This window comes from Haliotis rubra, unplaced genomic scaffold, assembly GCF_003918875.1.
Source record: "Haliotis rubra isolate DU_JTF1 unplaced genomic scaffold, ASM391887v1 Scf61, whole genome shotgun sequence".
NCBI classification, from domain to species: Eukaryota; Metazoa; Mollusca; class Gastropoda; order Lepetellida; family Haliotidae; genus Haliotis; species Haliotis rubra.
In genome coordinates, this window is record NW_025767313.1 from 1,597,116 (window position 1) to 1,620,826 (window position 23,711).

The following is a 23,711-nucleotide window of genomic DNA, read 5'->3' on the forward strand; positions in this document are numbered from 1 at the left end:
CTATCCAAGATAATCAATCCTTGGCATGATGCACATATTCACCATAATTCCAAGAATAGGCACCATGAAAAAGTTACACAACTGTGTATCCAGACTTGTAACGTCCACCACCAGCAGAAGAAAGGCTCGTCAGGATGGCCTCGCACATAATCAGAATTTTGAGAAAAGAAAAATGTTGTAAAGTAATGGTGATCAATTAGTTTCCCTGCTTGAGGCAAACGAGGTGTATCACTAGAGATAAGGGATGATTTGGAAGAGCTTAGTGAGGCCTTACCAAAGTGGTTTTACATTAAACATGTATGACGTTTGAAGACAGCATCAGAGTTGGCCTGTGTGATAGATTAGACACCAGTTACGAGGAGAGTTATTGTGGCACAAAATACCATACTATGCATACTGATTAAGCTCTTGTCTGAGGAAAACAACACACTTAGGCCACGGCCTTGAACTAATTTGTTTCTCGTCTATGGGCATGAAATAAAGGCTTTTGATATGAAAGGAGATCACTTTCACGCTAAAAGGTATGAATTTCACTTCAGCATGACTTTTTCATGATAAGGATTTCGTCTCCATTCTATATGCTGATGCCTGTGAAAGTTGAAAGGTTCTCGTGTTAACATGCGTCTGATGGGTTCATGGTGCTGTTATGTATGGGGCGGACGCTCACTCTTTACGAGCAGACACAGACAAACTTGAAGGGTCTGGTCATTAGGGGTGACAAGTGGGGCTTTGTATTGCAATTGTCACCCATATGTTTTGGAGTGAGTGAGCATGCTTTTAGCAATATTCCAGCAGTATCCATGGCAGGGGACACCAGAAATCGGCTTCACACATTGTGTCCGTGTGGGGAATTAAACCAGGTTCCTCGGCATGACGAGCGGACGTGTTAACCACTAGGCTACCCCACCGCCTTCCAACAGCATTTTGAACATTGTGAACTTTTGTAATAGTAGTAAACTAATTATAATGTTACATTAATCAATGTAATAAATATGAACCAACTGTTGATGACAAAAATCAAACCAAAGAATTAATTCCAATCTTAAGTTGTAGAAATCCTAGCTAAGCATTTGCATTGGTTATGATGCAACTATCAATAAAGAGGATTGTTATGCATTCTATTGAGGATAACCAGGCATTTTAAGATTCCTTAGGCAAACAATTATGATAACATGATTGTTCTGTAGTTTGAGATTCTTTGCACACCAATATAATAGGAGACATTTGATCACAAGCATTACAATACATGCTACACTGACATAGAAGATGGAGTGAGTGAGTGAGTGAGAGTGTTGTTTCAGTCAAAACTAAATATACAGTATCAAAATAACCTGAAGAGAATATTCTTATTATCCTAACACGGAAAAGGTTGCTTAAGTCCTTACATCACCAACAATGTCTGAAAATATCCTAGTTTCCAAAAGTGAGTTTGTTTGTTTGCTTGCTTTTTTGTTTGTTATTAAAGCCATAGTCAGCAATTTTCCAACTATATGACGAAGGTCTGCACATAACTGAGTCTGGACCACACAACCATTTAGTGATTGACATCATGAGCATCAATCAATGTAATCGGCCATTAACCAGATTTGACCACCTGATCGCATTAGTCGCCCCTAATGTCAAGCATGGATTGCTGATGACACGATCACACAGGGATACACCCACAAGGTCCCGTTTCAGTTGTCTCTGTAGACAGCCATGCGATAATGGTGTACAATGTTTCTTGGAAACATTTTCACATGTCTATTTTGGTGCTACAATACAGTCATTTTCACATGTCTATTTTGGTGCTACAAAACAGTCATTTTCACAAATCTATTTTGGTGCTACAATACAGTCATTTTCACATGTCTATTTTGGTGCTACAAAACATTGTAAACCAAAAGTCACTGTGTTCTTTAATCTGATTGGTTGAAAAACGTGATCAAATGGTATTTGATTCCCGGAAATTCTCTGCGTATTAATACATACAAACATCGCTCACACCATTGTATTGTTACGTCGTCAGCTGTGATGACGTCATTAAAATCATATTGTGACGTAAAGTCGGAATGACGTCACAAATGAGCAGTTCCAGTTGCTACCATGGGAGACAGCCGAAACGGCCGGCTGATGACATTTCACTGCTGTACCCGTACTCGATGTCAATGAGAGCAGACGTGTGTCGGTTCCAAATGAATTCCTGTGCTTCAAATACTCAATAACACCCGGAAATTCGCCAACACATGATGTTTATCTCCTAAGTCATTTTCACGAATCTATTTTGGTGTAAGAAATTGGTCCTTTAAATGTCTTTGTCTTTGTTTGATTATTGCTTTTCTTGAGGAAACTCACTAATGGAAAGAGGAGGAACAGCCACACAACATGCTGTCCCATATTCACCCTAAGGCTCTTCATCCAAGGTGAAAATAATTTCCAAAGAAAAGTAAATATGTACTTTGTTACAGATAAAAGTAGAAATCATGGCAATTTGAATTACAGTAGAACCATTTAGTATAACGAAATTATATTGGCACCAAATTGCATAAACCAATATACAGATTTCAACACATCTATTCAAATCTCTGTTCTTGACAAACTATCATTTCCTGGTAGCATAAGTTTTTATTTCCCCTCCCACCCACCCCCAAACTGTCTGTTTACCCTAAATGGGCAATCATCCCTGCACTGCTCAATTCAAATTTGGCAACTCTGCAACAAAAGCTCTTTGCCAAACATTCCTCCCTGAACACGGGCATCTGCTGATGGAACCGTGAAATCAATACCCCACAATAAGCAACTGCCAGTCAAAGGCCTCCGGTTCAATACAAATTCAAATTCGACACAATCTTACCATGATTGAAGATATGTCGTTTCATTCGCCATTTAACCCAGTGTGGTAACACAAACTGTGCCTGAAAACCCCCCCAATAGTGTTTTTGTGGGGGTCTGTCTGACACATCTCCCCAAAGACCTATGGAATCCCCATAAGAGAAGCAATTTGACAGAAGTATTGGTCAAAGGATCACCAGATGCTTCCCTCAAGAATACAGCTTACACAAGTTCAATACCCAGAGCAGTGTAATTTGGTCAGAATTTACAGAAACCTTTAGCTTCAGTTCTGACCTGGTTGTTCATATCTTGGTATGGAAGAAGACATTATCTGTGAAACAAGTAAAATTCATTCCACTGGTAACGCAAATAGCCACCAAACTGTTTGACTGATCACAATGAGGAACTGATTGTTGCCAAGCAAAGGTCAATAGAAAATAAGAAGCTTAAAATATTTCTTGTCATTTGCATTTGTGTTATTGTTTGAAAGCTGATTGATCTCAAGCAAATGTTGACGATAACGAAAAAATCCTGAAATATAATCTTCCTTGAAATATCTTCTCAAAAGTAGAATATCAGAGATCCACAGGCAACAGCTCCTTTTTAGGGCAAATTATTTAGGGCACATTGTGCTTGAGAAAGTATTTACTTGCACACTAAACTACATGAAGAAATATCTATTAAACATACCACCATAAAATTACAGCCTTGACCATTCAGTTACTAAAAATGTGTGTGCAAATGTGTTAACTAAAGTACTGTCGGAAATGCTTTTTAGCCTTAATATCTTTAGAAAGGTGATAAATGTATTATGTGGTCAATATATCAACTCACCTATAGTGTACCTAATTTTTATTTCAATTGATTTAACATTCCCATGCATTTAAAGGGCAGTTTACAGGAGAGAATTTGGTACCAAAACACCAAATTAAGATTTTTTCAGAGTTCAACAACAGAAATCTAAGGAATAGTCTTTACATTTATGCTAATAATACAGGTGGTGTAAAAATATAAATTAACATTTTTCTTAAACAAATATATGTTGAATGTTTGTGTTACTTTACTTAATTATCGTTTCTTTATTGAAGAAATATTAATATAAATATTTTGATAAATAAGTTTCCCGTCATGCATGCACATCTTTATCACAGCGTCCACTATGTCCAACTATTTGCAGACGATTGTTGCAAAGGTTTATACAATTTTTTTGTGCTTGAAAAAGACAGAGGTAAAACCTTTCATTAGTTTAGAAATGGTTTATTACAGAACTTGTAGAGCTGTTGGTATGTCTTACCAACAAGTTTACAATATTGTAAACAAATCAGACAAGACAGGGACCGTCTCAAAAGCAAAACTGGGACGTAAAACCATCCTTGACAACTTTGACAAGGGAGTACTTAGACGGGCGGTCTACAACCTTTATGAGAAGAAGAATATATATATTCTAAAGAAGCTACACCAGTGACTTCGTTAAATTTTTGGCCAATGTTCACAACTAGATTAAACTGACCAAATTACATCCATATTTTTGCAATGAAATATACTGTTGACATGCAAAATATTTATTAAAACGTTGCACATTCTACAATCAATCGATAAGATAACACAAGTGATAGGATTCTTTCCAATGTACAGTAATTCGTATGTTTATTTCACAACAAACACACATACACAAATGATCCCTTACATAACCAATACGTATACTATACGTACACGTATTCAACATTTTGAAGAAAACATCTATTGAGATGACCCCTCGCCTGAGTGTGTGCTCAGGTGTCAATTTCACCTGTCGATACTGTGCATGCTGATGACGTAACACAGGCAGTTAATGTTTGTATCAAATAACGTCCCACTACCCCTTATTTTTCTATTTCTTTTGAATTTTCATCAGTAAATACGCATGTCTCAAAATTTATTCCCTCGGTCTACATTAGGTAGATGTTTCTTAAAGTGATATTTGTATTTAAGTTACTGTAATACCTCTGAATTTTAAATATAAGTCTAAAAGCATTTTTCTAGCATTTCCGACAGACACCAAGGTACCGTTTCTGTAGGTGAACTGACACCCAGGTACTATTTCTGTAGGTGAACTGACACCCAGGTACTATTTCTGTAGGTGAACTGACACCCAGGTACTATTTCTGTAGGTGAACTGACACCCAGGTACTATTTCTGTAGGTGAACTGACACCCAGGTACTATTTCTGTAGGGACATCCAGGTACTATTTCTGTAGGTGAACTGACACCCAGGTACTATTTCTGTAGGTGAACTGACACCCAGGTACTATTTCTGTAGGTGAACTGACACCCAGGTACTATTTCTGTAGGTGAGCTGACACCCAGGTACTATTTCTGTAGGTGAACTGACACCCAGGTACTATGTCTGTAGGTGAACTGACACCCAGGTACTATTTCTGTAGCTGAACTGACACCCAGGTACTATTTCTGTAGGTGAACTGACACCCAGGTACTATTTCTGTAGGTGAACTGACACCCAGGTACTATTTCTGTAGGTGAACTGACACCCAGGTACTATTTCTGTAGGTGAACTGACACCCAGGTACTATTTCTGTAGGTGAACTGACACTAGGTACGACACCCAGGTACCTGTAGGTGAACTGACACCCAGGTACTATTTCTGTAGGTGAACTGACACCCAGGTACTATTTCTGTAGGTGAACTGACACCCAGGTACTATTTCTGTAGGTGAACTGACACCCAGGTACTATTTCTGTAGGTGAACTGACACCCAGGTACTATTTCTGTAGGGAACTGAACAGGACTATTTCAGTAGGTGAACTGACACTATTTCTGTAGGTGAACCCTGACACCCAGGTACTATTTCTGTAGGTGAACTGACACCCAGGTACTATTTCTGTAGGTGAACTGACACCCAGGTACTATTTCTGTAGGTGAACAGGTACTATTTCTGTAGGTGAACTGACACCCACTATTTCTGTAGGTGAACTGACACCCAGGTACTATTTCAGGGTACTATTTCTGTAGGTGAACTGACACCCAGGTACTATTTCTGTAGGTGAACTGACATTTCCCAGGTACTATTTCTGTAGGTGAACCGACGCAGGTACTTTATTTCCAGGTACTATTTCTGTAGGTGAACTGACACCCAGGTACTATTTCTGTAGGTGAACTGACACCCAGGTACTATTTTTCTGTAGGTGAACCGACACCCAGGTACTATTTCTGTAGGTGAACTGACACCCAGGTACTATTTCTGTAGGTGAGTAGGTGACACCCAGGTACTATTTCTGTAGGTGAGCTGACACCCAGGTACTATTTCTGTAGGTGAACTGACACCCAGGTACTATTTCTGTAGGTGAGCTGACACCCAGGTACTATTTCTGTAGGTGAGCTGACACCCAGGTACTATTTCTGTAGGTGAGCTGACACCCAGGTACTATTTCTGAAGGTGAACCGACACCTTAGTAACATGTCTGTAGGTGGGATGAGAAACGTTTTTCTTGGTAACCTACAAATGTTTTAAATATTCCAACATGGAGTCATCTGGAATCAACTCCAAAACGACATCTGAATCAGCCAGTATATCAGTGTTTTTCATGGAAAGACTACAACACAAAACATATCAAATGCATTGCTTATTCAAAGTGTTTTATGAGTGCGTCAGTCTTTCATATTCCCATGTTGCACAAAACGGAATGATTCAAGGAATGGCAACACATAAATATAGCAGCAAAAAGTGTACAAAGCAAGACGAAAAAACGCCCTGTCTATTTCTGATACATGTTTGACTGACAGCAATCAATAACCCTTATAGTTTTCCATAAAAATTCCAGAAGAAAGAAAAGTACTACTTCAAAGTTTGCACATTTTTAAAATTCAAGCGGATCGCCTTTAATGCCTAAAATTGTCTAAATGATGGAGAAAAAATGTGCAATGTCTGTATGAACCCTAATGTTGTGATCATGTTGATGTAGAACAAAACCACTTCAGGCTGGGATAACCAATATTGACTTATGTTGTGCAAATTGGGACATTTCTGAATTAGAGTCTGTATGGTTATAACAAGAAGGTTCATTTCAAGATTATTTAGCACATGCTGATTTGTAATATTCAGCCCCATTCAACTCAAGAGTCTATTATCATGAATACCTCATTTTGTATCAGAGGAATGCCTTAAAAGATTCTTTGCACATTGGTTGCTGTTAAGGTTTACGGCAATAAGAGAAGATATTGTTAAGCATCAGTCTGCAACATTCAGTCACTACAACAGGAACCGTCATCAAGCATAGGGTCTGTGAAACCTTCATCAAGCATAGGGTGTTGGGGACCCTTCATCAAGTGTAGGGTCAGGGTCTGGGAAACCTTCATCAAGCATAGGGTGCGGGGAGCTTTATCAAGCATAGGGTGCTGGGGGCCTTCACTGAGCATAGGATGCTGGGGCCTTCATCAAGCATAGGGTGCTTGGGGATTTTATTAGCATAGGGTGCTGGGGAACTTTATCAAGCATAGGGTGCAGGGGGCCTTCATCAAGCATAGGGTGCTAGGGGCCTTCATCAAGTATGAGGTACCTTTATCAAGCATAGGGTGTGCGGGGGCCTTCATCAAGGGTGCTGGCTGGCGACTTCATTGAGCATAGGGTGCTGGGGACCTTCAGCGAGCATAGGGTGCTGGGGCCTTCATCAAGCATAGGGTGCTGGGGAACTTCATTGAGCATAGGGTGCTGGGGTCCCTCATCAACTATGGGGCACTGGGGAACTTCATCAAGCATAGGGTGTTGGGGATCTTCATTGAGCATAAGGTGCTAAGGACTTCATCAAGCATAGGGTGCTGGGGACCTTCATCAAGTATGAGGTACCTTTATCAAGCATAGGGTGCTGGGGACCTTCATCAAGCATAGGGTGCTGGGGCCTTCATCAAGCATAGGGTGCTGGGGACCTTCAGCGCAGCATATGCTGGGGGCCCTTCAGCATGGGGTGCTGGGGAATAGCATATGGGGTGCTGGGGTGTTCAACTATGGGGCATACTTCATCAAGCATAGGGTGTTGGGGATCTTCACTAGCATGGGGGTGCTGGGGGGAGCTACCTTTATCAAGCATAGAAGTGCGGGGACCTTCATCAAGCATGGGTGTGCATAGGCTGGATCTAGTCAGTTCTTACAACTAGCATGGGGTGCTGGGGATCTAGTCTTCTTAAAATCAAGCATAGGGTGTTGGGGAATCTGTTCTTACAACTGATCAAGCATGGGGGGTTGGTCAGTTCTTTGTCTAGCATGGGGTGCTGGGGACCTAGTCACCTTGATCAAGCATACAGAGCTGGGGAAGCATCAAGGGTAGGGTGCTGGGGACCTTCATCTAGCATAGGGTGTTGGATACCTTCATCGAGCATGGGGTGCTGGGGACCTCCAGTCAGTTCATTCAACTAGCATAGGGTGCTGGGGACCTTCATCTTACAACTAGCATGGGGTGCTGGGGACCTAGTATCAGTTCTTAAAACTAGCATGGGGTGCTGGCGATCTAGCATGCATGGGGTGTTGGCGATCTAGTCAGTTCTTACAACTAGCATGGGGTGCTGGCGATCTAGTCAGTTCTTACAACTAGCATGGGGTGCTGGGGGACAACTAGTCAGTTAGTCAGTTCAACTAGCATGGGGTGTTGGCGATCTAGTCAGTTCTTACAACTAGCATGGGGTGCTGGCGATCTAGTCAGTTCTTACAACTAGCATGGGGTGCTGGCGATCTAGTCAGTTCTTACAACTAGCATGGGGTGCTCAAGTCTGTTCTTACAAGCATGGGGTGCTGGCGATCTAGTCAGTTCTTACAACTAGCATGGGGTGCTGGGGATCTAGTCAGTTCTTACAACTAGCATGGGGTGCTGGGGACCTAGTCAGTTCTTACAACTAGCATGGGGTGCTGGGGATCTAGTCAGTTCTTACAACTAGCATGGGGTGCTGGGGACCTAGTCAGTTCTTACAACTAGCATGGGGTGCTGGCGATCTAGTCAGATCATACAACTAGCATGGGGTGCTGGCGACCTAGTCTGTTCTTACAACTAGCATGGGGTGCTGGCGATCAAGTCAGTTATTAGAACTAGCATGGGGTGCTGGCGATCTAATCAGTTCTTAAAACTAGCATGGGGTGCTGGCGATCAAGTCAGTTCTTAAAACTAGCACGGGGTGTTGGCGATCTGATCAGTTCTGGCGATCTGATCAACTAGCATGGGGTGCTGGCGATCTAGTCAGTTATTACAACGTGCATGGGGCGCTGGCGATCTAATCAGTTCTTAAAACTAGCATAGGGTGCTGGGGACCTAGTCAGTTCTTAAAAATAGCATGGGGTGTTGGCGATCTAGTCAGTTCTTAAAACTAGCATGGGGTGCTGGGGACCTAGTCAGTTCTTACAACTAGCATGGGGTGTTGGCGATCTAGTCAGTTCTTTCAACTAGCATGGGGCGCTGGGTACCTAGTCTGTTCTTACAACTAGCATGGGGTGTTGGTGATCTAGTCAGTTCTTACAACTAGCATGGGGTGCTGGGGACCTAGTTAGTTCTCTAGTCAGTTCTTTCAACTAGCATGGGGGTGCTGCATGGGGTGGCGATCTAGTCAGTTCTTACAACTAGCATGGGGTGCTGGCGATCTAGTCAGTTCTTACAACTAGCATGGGGTGCTGGGGATCTAGTCAGTTCTTACAACTAGCATGGGGTGCTGGCGATCTAGTCAGTTCTTACAACTAGCATGGGGTGCTGGCGATCTAGTCAGTTCTTACAACTAGCATGGGGTGCTGGGGATCTAGTCAGTTCTTACAACTAGCATGGGGTGCTGGGGACCTAGTCAGTTCTTACAACTAGCATGGGGTGATCTGTCAGTTCTTACAACTAGCATCTAGTCAGTTCTTACAACTAGCATGGGGTGCTGGGGACCTAGTCAGTTCTTACAACTAGCATGGGGTGCTGGCGATCTAGTCAGATCATACAACTAGCATGGGGTGCTGGCGATCTAGTCTGTTCTTACAACTAGCATGGGGTGCTGGCGATCTAGTCAGTTCTTACAACTAGCATGGGGTGCTGGCGATCTAGTCAGTTCTTACAACTAGCATGGGGTGCTGGCGATCTAGTCAGTTCTTACAACTAGCATGGGGTGCTGGGGATCTAGTCAGTTCTTACAACTAGCATGGGGTGCTGGGGACCTAGTCAGTTCTTACAACTAGCATGGGGTGCTGGCGATCTAGTCAGTTCTTACAACTAGCATGGGGTGCTGGCGACCTAGTCAGTTCTTACAACTAGCATGGGGTGCTGGCGATCTAGTCAGTTCTTACAACTAGCATGGGGTGCTGGCGATCTAGTCAGTTCTTACAACTAGCATGGGGTGCTGGGGATCTAGTCAGTTCTTAAAACTAGCATGGGGTGCTGGGCGATCTAGTCAGTTCTTACAACTAGCATGGGGTGCTGATCTAGTCAGTTCTGGGGTGTCAGTTCAGTTCTTACAACTAGCATGGGGTGCTGGCGATCTAGTCAGTTCTTACAACTAGCATGGGGTGCTGGCGACCTAGTCTGTTCTTACAACTAGCATGGGGTGCTGGCGATCTAGTCAGTTCTTTCAACTAGCATGGGGTGCTGGCGATCTAGTCAGTTCTTAAAACTAGCATGGGGTGCGATCTAGTCAGTTCTTACAACTAGCATGGGGTGCTGGCGATCTAGTCAGTTCTTTCAACTAGCATGGGGTGCTGGGGATCTAGTCAGTTCTTACAACTAGCATGGGGTGCTGGCGATCTAGTCAGTTCTTACAACTAGCATGGGGTGCTGGGGACCTAGTCAGTTCTTACAACTAGCATGGGGTGCTGGCGACCTAGTCAGTTCTTACAACTAGCATGGGGTGCTGGCGATCTAGTCAGTTCTTACAACTAGCATGGGGTGCTGGCGATCTAGTCAGTTCTTACAACTAGCATGGGGTGCTGGGGATCTAGTCAGTTCTTACAACTAACATGGGGTGCTGGGGACCTAGTCAGTTCTTTCAACTAGCATGGGGTGCTGGCGATCTAGTCAGATCATACAACTAGCATGGGGTGCTGGCGACCAAGTCTGTTCTTACAACTAGCATGGGGTGCTGGCGATCTAGTCAGCTCTTTCAACTAGCATGGGGTGCTGGCGATCTAGTCAGTTCTTACAACGTGCATGGGGTGCTGGCGATCTAATCAGTTCTTAAAACTAGCATGGGGTGCTGGGGATCTAGTCAGTTCTTACAACTAGCATGGGGTGCTGGGGACCTAGTCAGTTCTTACAACTAGCATGGGGTGCTGGCGATCTAGTCAGATCATACAACTAGCATGGGGTGCTGGCGACCTAGTCTGTTCTTACAACTAGCATGGGGTGCTGGCGATCAAGTCAGTTATTAAAACGTGCATGGGGCGCTGGCGATCTAATCAGTTCTTAAAACTAGCATGGGGTGCTGGCGATCAAGTCAGTTCTTAAAACTAACGCGATCTGATCAGTTCTTAAAACTAGCATGGGGTGCTGGCGATCAAGTCAGTTCTTAAAACTAGCACGGGGTGTTGGCGATCTGATCAGTTCTTAAAACTAGCATGGGGTGCTGGCGATCTAGTCAGTTATTACAACGTGCATTCGGCGTTGGCGATCTAATCAGTTCTTAAAACTAGCATAGGGTGCTGGGGACCTAGTCAGTTCTTAAAAATAGCATGGGGTGTTGGCGATCTAGTCAGTTCTTAAAACTAGCATGGGGTGCTGGGGACCTAGTCAGTTCTTACAACTAGCATGGGGTGTTGGCGATCTAGTCTGTTCTTTCAACTAGCATGGGGCGCTGGGTACCTAGTCTGTTCTTACAACTAGCATGGGGTGTTGGTGATCTAGTCAGTTCTTACAACTAGCATGGGGTGCTGGGGACCTAGTCAGTTCTTACAACTAGCATGGGGTGCTGGCGATCTAGTCAGTTCTTTACAACTAGCATGGGGTGGGGGGTGCTAGTCAGTTCTGCTGGCAAGTCAGTTCTTAGCATGGGGTGCTGGCGATCTAGTCTGTTCTTACAACTAGCATGGGGTGCTGGCGATCTAGTCAGTTCTTTCAACTAGCATGGGGTGCTGGGGACCTAGTCTGTTCTTACAACTAGCATGGGGTGTTGGTGATCTAGTCAGTTCTTACAACTAGCATGGGGTGCTGGGGACCTAGTCAGTTCTTACAACTAGCATGGGGTGCTGGGACCTAGTCAGTTCTTACAACTAGCATGGGGTGCTGGCGATCTAGTCAGTTCTTACAACTAGCATGGGGTGCTGGCGATCTAGTCTGTTCTTACAACTAGCATGGGGTGCTGGCGATCTAGTCAGTTCTTACAACTAGCATGTGGTGCTGGAGACCTAAAGTACTGTTGGAAATAGAAAAAACCCTGTTTTTAGGCTGTTACTCTGTATCCCTAAAATTTACACAACTGCAAATAGCATATGTCGAAATAACCCACTTCGGCCTAACTTGGCATTCAGTGGAATGAGTAATAGGATATCCAGAAAAGCATGTTTACTTGTAAAATCGGGCAAAACTTTTTTTATTTTTCATGTGTGTTGACTATGCCTCATCTATTGATTAACATCTTATGTGTCTTTCTTTCATGAAGTTTATGTTGAGATATGTAAAAGAGTATGATACCTGATAACCAAGGAAACGCATCGTATTAAATGTCTCAAAATATATAGGTGGCATGATCGCGAAGATCGACAGAACTGGATATTATTTGTAAATTGTTATGACATGACGTGTACTTCCCCAGTATAATTACCCTAAAGGATTATCTTATCTTAGCTGATATCTCACCCCTCCAGGTTTTGCTTTTGAGACGAACCCTCCTATCTGTTTCTTTTTATAGTGAGACAGTGTGACTCCATGGTAGCTACATTCTTAATAGTTCCAGCATGAAAGTTATTATTTTTTTACACCAGCTATCGTTTATAATGAAGCCACATCTAATTTCAAATTGGGCATTTAAAAAGTGTCTTTGTAATACAATATCGTCTCACAATAATTTGCATAAAGCCATGGTCTGTTCCAAATAAATCGTTTTGGACTTAGAAAAAAATCGCATTGCTCATTTCTGCACTAATCTCTCCTCAGTAAAGTCCTCTTTCTACATTTCCTATGTCCCTACCACTGAGACTGTAGTTAGGCTGAACTTAGTTTAACAGATATTTCACACTTGCACATTTACTTCATAAATTGTAGAGATAAATGAGAAAATACATTTTTTTCCTATTTCCGACAGTACTTTAGTCAGTTCAGCTCTACATTAATAGAAGAACGTGCAAATTTATTAATACACCACAAAATATTATAGAACATTCTTTCTTTTCATGTTCAATAACAGAGATTAGTGACCAGACTTCAGAAGACAAACAGAAGAGTCATTTGGAGCAGCAAAGTTCATACGACAATGTCCAACTGAACAATTCAAACTTCTTCACCTCTTTCATGAATATGTCCCAAATTATTACCAACAACTTAATAATCTTTTATCCATCAACACTTGATAAACTGACACAAACCTTTGATGGCCATACAACTTGCACGCAACCTTATCCTCAAAGTTAATCAGTCCAGTATATGTGACGTGATGAATAACTACTGCGGGTACAAGCTTACCTTTTCACCCAGACTGGTTCGTTGGTGCTGTCCTCCTGTTGATATGACGACTGTAGAGCCACACCCTTGCTGCGCTGGATGGCCGACTTGATATCTGCAATAGCCATGTCCAGGGCCTCGCGCTTGGCCTTCAGGTCATTCATAATAGCCTGAGCATCCATCTCCTTATTTCGACTCTCAGAATGTTCCTTCAAAGAAAAGGACAAATCTTCAATAGATTCAAAAAGCTGTTTTTACTTTATTGATTGAATAATTGTCAACATTACAAGTAATGAAAGGTCTCATTGGATGCAGCATAAACAAAGTTCCTCTACAAATATCAATATCAGACAGCACTTTGGTTAGTATTAATCACTTTTACGTGCATCAGGACAAGGAAACTAACTGAACTTTTTGGTTGTTGGTAAAACCTAATATGATTCTTACGTGGTAATGATCACTGTACCTAAGAAATGAAACTTTGACTTCAAAAACCTAAGGTTTGATTTCCATCCATTTCATCGCTGGCAAAAATATCTGTCCAAGTTGCATTGGGAGCGGATCACACCACTTAAGATATTACAACAATATGAAATAACACACATCAGCTTGAAAACATTTTGTTGTGCTATAACATTTTAAAACATCCAATCTGCATTGCTGATCTTCTGCATACAGACTTCACCTGGGACCACTTGCACAGTAAATGTTCTAATACAGCCTTGGCTTTCACAGTAGAATGTATTTTACTGATTGTTCTAATACAGCCTTGGCTTCCACAGTAGAGTGTACTGATTGTTCTTTACTGATTGTTGTTAATACAGCTGCTAGAGTGTATTTTACTGATTGCACAGTAGAGTAGAGTGTACTTTACTGATTGTTCTAATACAGCCTTGGCCTGCACAGTAGAATGTATTTTTACTGATTGTTCTAATACAGCCTTGGCCTGCACAGTAGAGTGTAGAGTTTACTTTACTGATTGTTCTAATACAGCCTTGGCTTACTGATTGTTCTAATACAGTAGAGTGTACTTTACTGATTGTTCTAATACAGCCTTGGCCTGCACAGTAGAGTATTTTGTATTGTTTTACTGATTGTTCTAATACAGCCTTGGCCTGCACAGTAGAGTGTATTTTACTGATTGTTCTAATACAGCCTTGGCTTTACTTCACAGTAGAGTGTACTTTACTGATTGTTCTAATACAGCCTTGGCTTCCACAGTAGAGTGTACTTTACTGATTGTTCTAATACAGCCTTGGCCTGCACAGTAGAGTGTACTTTACTGATTGTTCTAATACAGCCTTGGCCTGCACAGTAGAGTGTACTTTACTGATTGTTCTAATACAGCCTTGGCCTGCACAGTAGAGTGTACTTTACTGATTGTTCTAATACAGCCTTGGCTTTCACAGTAGAGTGTACTTTACTGATTGTTCTAATACAGCCTTGGCTTTCACAGTAGAGTGTACTTTACTGATTGTTCTAATACAGGCTTGGCCTGCACAGTAGAGTGTATTTTACTGATTGTTCTAATACAGCCTTGGCTTTCACAGTAGAGTGTACTTTACTGATTGTTCTAATACAGCCTTGGCTTTCACAGTAGAGTGTACTTTACTGATTGTTCTAATACAGCCTTGGCCTGCACAGTAGAGTGTACTTTACTGATTGTTCTAATACAGCCTTGGCCTGCACAGTAGAGTGTACTTTACTGATTGTTCTAATACAGCCTTGGCCTGCACTGATTGTTCTAATAGAGCTTTCACAGTAGAGTGTACTTTACTGATTGTTCTAATACAGCCTTGGCGTGCAATAGAGCGTACTTTACTGATTGTTCTAATACAGCCTTGGCCTGCACAGTAGAGCTAACTTTACAGATTGTTCTAACACAGGCTTGGCCTGCACAGTAGAGCGTACTTTACTGATTGTTCTAATACAGCCTTGGCCTACAATAGAGTGTACTTTACTGATTGGTCACACACATGTAATGTCTTACGTGAATGATTAAATCATAGCCACCTTAGAGATAAATTGCCTGATGCAACAAGCCTTTATGCTAAGCCAATTGTCATTTTATGTCTGATTAATGTTATTTCTAGTAGGGATTGACATGTCATAATTTGCTAATATAGGAGGAATTTATATTTTCAATATGTTTTTCAATAACATTTTCACCACAGCCATGACAATAACTAGTATTCAGATACATGTATAAAACAATGCAATCATAAATACACTGAAGTTGTTTTACTTTACTCAGCATAATTCTTTTTTAAGTCACATTGTGTGCATAGTGAGTACTGGGAATATTTGCAGCTTTAAGTATAACCACGGAGTTATATAGATATTGTCACTGAACAAAATGTCATGTGACTAACTATGGATCCAGAAGGACCTCACTGTGTTAGTAGCTATGTAACTAGGGCTGTGTAATTAGGGCTGTGTATTGTGATTTTTCTTGATTCAGGTATCCATGCTGCGATACGTATTGCGATATATTGGGAACTTAAAGATCACATATACTCTAGGGGGGTACAAATACATTAATCACTAATTGGCATCGTTATATATGAAACCCTGTCATTAAAACTACTCATTTCGATCTTAAATTAACTTAAATCGACCTTTTTGACAACAGTGCACGATTCTCACCTGTGAACGAAATTTCAACCAATCAGAGTGGCGTTTCTGTGACGTCATATGAGGAATAGGTATGAGGCCCGATGCAGAATTCATTTACATTTCAGGGGTTAAATTATCTTGTTTACAGGTTTGTATAAACCTGAAATCGTGACAACTGTTGTGAAAAATGAAAGCTATATGTTCTCACAATCTACTGTCACTTAATTTTGTCTCCTGCTTTGCCTAGTTTCCGAGTTACAACTTGTTTTCATAGACGATTCTGTCAAAATCGCTTGGTGTCGCTAGGCCTTATTTGATCGAGCCAGACGCAAGTGATAGTGAAAACGATGATCAGCCTCGCTCATCACGGTTGCGGTTAATTTCTTCAACCTAAACAGTGTGACATTAAGAAGGGTGGATGCCCATCAGATGCAGTTATTTGAAAATATCCCCGGTACTTGTCTGATTGTAATAAAGTATGAAAGCAGTGTGGGCTTTTTCAGGTTTTCTTATGCCTGGATGGTATAATGACGGATCCAAATTGATCCTATTTCTGTGTTTTTTTACCTCGATATATAATCATGTCATGTAAAATATGACGTCTATTACGTATGATATTAAAAATTGACTTTTGATTTATTGGAATCCGTAAACTAAACAACCCTCCTTTGCCATTGCTAGAAGAATCTGAAAATTTACTTAGGTAAATAGGTACATACAGTTTTAGCACACAGCAAATGCTTATATGTATTTCTTATGCAACAATGAAGTTCTGTTTGTATTCTCAAAACAGTGTCGGTCCACAAGTTTTCACATGCAATACAGCAACTAATACTCCCTTGTTGTAACCCGTGTTAGGTGGTATAATCCTACACATGTTATTTGTCATCATTCACTTGATGGTCAGTTAATGAATTTGTAACAGGTATAATTAGTGGTAACACCACTTAGTTTACCCGACAAAGGTTCCCATTTGGCATTTCTTGTGTCTGGAATAAATACTCAACATTCTAAACATCGATCAAAGGATTAACCGATAACACGCTGATTGATTAATTACTTTAATCTTGCACAGCGGATTTGTCAAAAGGTAGTGTTTATGTATGTAGATTTACTAATCTATGCTGAATACACACTGTCGTGTCTGTGTCTGTATAAAAACAATGTCCTTCTTTCAAGGATTAACAGCCAATACATTGATTGATTACTCATTATTGGCTAACTAAATTACTTTTTTTAAAGAATTGCAGACATTATGCAATTAGTTGCCAGGTGTGCTATCTTGGGTGACCAATGAGATATACCTGAAACGATATATCACTTTTTCGTATATTAGACTGTTAAAAGACACATGACTTGGAACAGCTGCAGATGAATGGCATATCACTCGTTTTTGTGGATATTGATGGATACATTCCTCGCCTGACATTGTTCCTATAACTTTAATCTGTTTTATTTTTAATATTTGCAATTTGTTTTTTATTCAATTGTCGTAGCATTCAACAGAATCATTGTTTTCGCTGTGAAGTGTAATGAGGCATGTGTGCGAATTATGATTCACATTGGCAAACTATAAAATGTCTAGATATTACAGTCCTGTTATACATTCACTATAAGTATCAGCAGATCGTCTGCTTTTTATTTAGTTTCAAAATGCATACAAGTATGATAATAAACTAATTAGGATTATAAGACCAAATATAAAGTCGTACATTGACTAGTATCTACATACTGGTGAGTGGACGTTAACCACGTGAATGTAGCAAGAAATGTATCGTGCAGTATTGTCACTTCGACCCTCACTTCGCTTCCATGGAAGAAATCGTTATGTTACAAGTTGTGTCATGCAAAATTCTTTTAGTCATGATTCAAATACATATTTAACTACGAGTAAAAAGTATATTTGACTTTCTAACATGATGAAAACAAACCATAATCTCATTAATTCTACGATTTCAAAAATTGTGGCGCCCTGTCGCGAACATCCCGAGTCTGAGGATAAATGCTATTTAGGTTTGTTTTCACCGAGTAACAAAATCAAGACTACTTTCTACTGGTAGTAAAATATATATTTGATTGATGGCCAATAGGATTTTGCATGACATAGCTTATAACATAACAATTTCTCGTGGAAGCGAGGTGGGTGTCAATATAATACTACTTACAATATTATTGTTACTTCAACCCCAACCTCGCTTCTGAGGAAGAAATCGTTATATCACAAGTTGTGTCATGGAAAATCTTTATGGTCATCAATCATATACATATTTTACTACAACTAGTAAGTAGTTTTGATTCTTTAACTTCCATGAAGCGTTCTGAACACAAGTAAGATATCGATTCAGGCTTCCACAACGCCGCGACTCACAAACATAACCCATGTAGCACTTAACCGCGGGTCCTGTGGAAATCTGTGCATGGTCACACCATCGCCCGACCCCTAGGAGCAATTGTCGACAACGCATGATTCGGCATGTCTTCGTTGATGTCGAGAAATCATCAAAATGACGAGCTTACTACACACTTTATATACAACTAACTGAAAATCCTTCCTCATATGACGTCACTGCAGTGCTCTGGCGACAGAGTTACGTAACCTGTCTGTGGTTTCGTGGACGGGCGAAAGTAAAGCAGGCGACTTTTTGGCAACTTTTAATCGCTCGGTATTAATTAACCACAAGTTTTTTAAGAATGAATTTGGTGTTCCGCATAAGACTAACCACAAATCTTTCGTATGTAACGGTTAAAAGAGTACAAAAAAACAAAGTTTTTTGTTCTTTAAGTGTTTGACAGTGAGTGACACTAATTGAACATGTTGATCCAATTTTCTACATTATAAGTCGCTAAACATTCATGTTATCATTCTGATAACAGCAATCTCAAACTTAGCATGCATAGTCAGGGATTCTATTTTCTATTTTATAAATTTATAGCTTTACAATATGCCGTTTTGCCATTGAATAACGAAGTAAAACATCTTTTGTGAATGAAAGTCTGTGTAGATTTTAATTTAAACCATAAAGATAATCAAAAAAACTTCATATATGTTCTTTACCCAATATAATGGTTCTCAGAAAAAATAGTGCGATACGGATCATTTGAAAAGCATATTATGGTATACCGGTACACCCATATGCTACACAAACACAGACATGATATTCCTCGAAAATGCAGTTAAAGTGGGACATCACTCTCTCAATACAATAGTCCATATTCTATGTCCACAAGCCAATTCTACACACTGCTTATTATGCAATGTTGGAGAGGCAAATGTCTGATTAATTGGACACCAATATATTGAGTATGTCTAAAATCATGCATTATACCGGGGCATGAACATTGGTGTGATAATTTCCAGCACATCTAACTGAGACTGACGTTTGCTTCACCGCTGGTTTGTACATACAAACTGGCTAATATAATAAAAAATTATCTTGTTGTTTGTAACATAGCACATACCAGCGAGGCACCCATATTAAACCATAGCAGCAAATACATAAACATGATGTCATGAAGAACTTATAACAGCTTGGGGTCTTCAAAAATATATTCACTCTGTAATTCTTTGAAGAGTTTACTTAAATCATCTTCATAACAGTCATAGCAAGGCAGTTATTAGAGGAAGGGTGCTGTTACCATGATTATCACTGATTATAAGAGTTATTAAAACCTAGTTTTATTTGAAATGGAGCATTGTTCCTGCATGTTGCACAACAACATCTCTATGACAGTGTCCCTCTACTGATGAAACGGATGCCCCACTTTGTTAACTGCTGACGGTACCTGAGTGTGATACAAGTGACAAATGTCAATACAAATCTGAATAATTCATCATTACTGAACCAAAACTGCCTTATAATCTTGTGAACAGAAATGGATAATGTCCCCTCCTGCCGAGGTTCCCATCGATGGTTTGTGATTACTGGTGACCTTGATCTTCCCTGGAACTAAGCCAAAGAATGATCCAGTTTCAGCTACCCCAGAGACTGTACAACTACTGGTTACCTAGTGAAATAGATATACTGATAAATTCAAAACCTCTTCCTCTTCATTTATGCTTTAGTGTACAAATATATCCAAGTTATAAGACACTAAATCATTTTTCTATAAATCTGCTCAAGACATAAGACACACTATACTTAACAGTAATATTTCATATTTCAATCGAACATGAACATTAAAATAGATGAACATAACTTCTGGACATAAAAAATCCTAAAGGCAGCTTTGGAGGAAGTGTGCAATAAAATGACTTATCCAGCCTGTCAAGGTAATCAAGGAAAAGCAGATTTTGTTAAAAAGTATTAATATTGTACATAATGATACAAAAAATTCTACTTTTTTCTGTTCAGTCTTCCTGTTACTGTTGCTGTACAACTTTACACAAACCACCTTTGTAAAGCCCAAAATTCATTACCAAACACCTGTCACATGACTCACAATACAAATTTAGTTACAGAATGGAGAAGAGTGATGATGAGAGATGCAAGGTTTCTTCACTGTTTAATAATCAAGGAGTCAACCAATGCAGGCTGGTGTTAGGGGAATATCAAAACCCTGCCGAAACATCGAAACAGGAAGTGCATTATTGCAGCAATCGCCATAACGATATCAAACATGATGTCTGGTCAACAGCTAGTCCAGATGATGGATATGTTTTGTTTAACTGCTTGCTTTGTTTGTATTTCCATAAATACAACATCAATATCACAATAAAAATCTAGTTTTGCCCAAAAGTAAAACCTTCCGAATCAAAAGCCTACTGTAAACCTTACTTTCAAAAGATAAAGTTCAACTTAATATATTAAATAGGGATGTCACGATACATAAGTTTCATGAATCGATACGTATCACGATACCCATGTCACGATTCGATACGTATCACGATACCTATTTTGCGGCATTATTACGTAAATTTAGTTACATTTTGAACATTAATATTTCATATTTTATAATTATCAATGAAAAGATCAACATTTTTTATTCTCAGGGATTAAAAGTTCTAAGTTCCCATCTTTGTGCATGAAAAATAATCATTTATAACTCTCATAACATAAAAAAAATGATACAATTGCAAAATGTAAACGATTCATAAACATATTTAAACCGATACTTTCAAAACTAAACATCGACACAGTTTTAAATATATCGATAATTGTATCATCTTAGAAAAAGTATCGATGCATCGATGTATCCATGTTTAGAACATCAAAATATAATTCACATAAAAGACCCTCTCTAAAACTTTGAAATCATTTGACAGAGTTAGCTACTTAGATTATCAAATTATGATACCATCACAAAGTTCCTGTTGCCCAAGACAGCTGATAGTTGTTGGTGAATGCCATTACCATTACTTAGATTACATATCCATGAACAGCACTTATCACCTTAAAGGCTGATGACTTAAAGGTGACATGCAACCAAAACAACAAACATAATTAAAACACAATTATCACTTATTCATGACATATAATATACATTGCTGATTATGAAAAAACCCAAATAAACAAAATTATCAGCGTACAATCGCAAATCAAAAGTGCAATGTTTTGTACTTGGGTTTACTTCCTCGAAACAAAGCACCTGGGATACCGAACCCAGTCAGAGCGGGTGGGCATGCACTTAAGTGTAACGAAGACTTTCATTGGCTGGTTCATTTGCTGATACACTCTTTGTGTGTGTATAGAGATGTTGGGTTTTGTAAATACATGCTCATTTTTTGTGTATAACATTTTGCAATCAACAGACACCATAAAATGTCATGTGTACAAGTATCACACCTGCCTGTGTGACAGAGACAGAACTTCGGGTGCACGAGCCATAAATCAATGCGTTTCGTTTATGGTGTATAGCCTGATAGGTGTTTAGTTCAAATGGCATGTGGTCAGTGATGGAAGTTGTGTATTGCATATTGTCATTAGCAGACAGGCAGGCAGACACATAGGTGTCAATAAAACAGACATTGAGTTTTGACTGTGACAGAGGAATATCTATATCACAGTTTAGCATTCTGACAATGCTAAATAATGACGTTGATGTTAAGTATCGAACTGAGAAAGTGAAAGTAAGAAGAACGTGTGGTGAAATAGTCAAATGAAATTATATAAACAGTTAAATCGGTAATCTTCTATCATAACATATAAAAAGCTTGCGACTGTGAAATGTCAACAAAACATTAGAAAAATAGCTGACATCAAAGCCTTCACCGAGTATTCACCGCCAGCGAAGGTTTTCCGTCTTGAAATGTAGCTTCCAAGCTGCGCGAACCTATTCACTACGCATGCGCCATGAGCGTAATGCAGCACAGCTGTTGAAACCGGTGACCGGACAAAATCCACCCCAAAATTGCCACCCCGGACAAAATCCACCTCTTCTTAACAAAAAAATGGACAAAATCCACCCTTCTCAAATTGCTATTGTTAAAAGTTTTAGTGTGTCCTGATCTTTGATCAAGTTGTTTTATCTCAAGCATTGCAAGCATTGCTTTCATAGCATTCATGTTTTCCTAATTGGCTGTTGTTCCTAGATGTTGTTTCAAACATTAAAGGTTTCTCCATTTGTCACATTTTGAAAAGAACCAGAACAACCACCAAACGTCTCCAAGAACGCCTTGAAGGTCTGTGCAAGACCTACGCAGCGAAGCAAAAGACACTCGAGGACTTTCTCCACGGCGTCGGCATACATATGTATTTTGGTTGTTTTTGTTATCGATTATGAATGACTGATATGAATAAAATTCATTTCTGTTACTAAACATGTCATTAGTTTTGTTTTTCTTAGGGTGGAATTTATTAGGGGTGGATTTTGTCCATGGTGGATTTTGTCCTAGGTTGTTGCAATTTTGGGGTGGATTTTGTCCGGGTGGATTTTGTCCTGGATTCGTTGAAACCACTTTTCACCCCAGCTGGGGTGAATTTAGTGAATAGTTTGACCTCCTATTTCACGGGGGTTTTTTTCATCGCGTTATTTTTCAACTTTATAAGTTGAATTTGTCCATACCAAAAGGTATCAGAATCTGCAAAGTTGTGTTTTATGTTGCATGTGACCTTTAAGGAAAGTAACAGCAACTGGTTTAACAGAAAAAGCATAAAAAGTATGTAAGCACATGAGGATTAGTCAAATATTGACACAAACATAACAGAAACAGCAGTCCAATGCAGACTTTGACAATGTAAACACCAGACCTTGAATCATGGTAGCAGTTAACCGCCAGAGGTATTTGAATGACATCGGCCCTGTGCTTATGTCACTAAATTTTTAGGATACAAACCCAACACTGATAAAGCATGGCCCCCAAACACAGTATTTGACACAGACATTTTCTAAAGGCTAGTCCTTGACAATGATAATTTTCAACATTTCAGCAACTGAATGGGAAATGCATGCACACTCAGTTTGTTCAAAATATGTTTTATTTTATGATTTAATGCAAAATGTGCTGTATGTCTGACATATATGGAGTTTATTTATAAATAAACAATATAAACATTTTGATTGTACTGCAGTCAAAAGAGCCCAGAGGGTTTGCTTTGGATTCATAACATGAACCTTGTGTTCACACAAGTATATATCATGATGCACGGGGAAAGCGCATTTTGCCATTTATCGTTTAATAAGCTATTATTTTTATGTGTTTCAGGCAGCAATCTGACTAATGTCAAAATGAAGATGTTGTTTTTTTCAGGA

The 23,711-nt window shown here is 39.8% G+C and overlaps 1 protein-coding gene across 10 annotated transcripts in view; it reads right to left on the reverse strand.

Moving 5' to 3' along the window:
* LOC124255838 overlaps positions 1-23,711 on the reverse strand; it is a 149,511-nt gene that overhangs the window by 118,212 nt on the left and 7,588 nt on the right. For all 10 annotated transcript variants that reach the window (XR_006892777.1, XM_046689784.1, XM_046689782.1 and 7 more), the window contains exon 3: positions 13,428-13,615. Coding sequence is in view for 9 of the 10 variants with exons in the window: in XM_046689784.1 (XP_046545740.1) it covers positions 13,428-13,615 (188 nt within the window). In the remaining variant the exon portion in view is untranslated. The remainder of the gene's footprint in view (positions 1-13,427; positions 13,616-23,711) is intronic.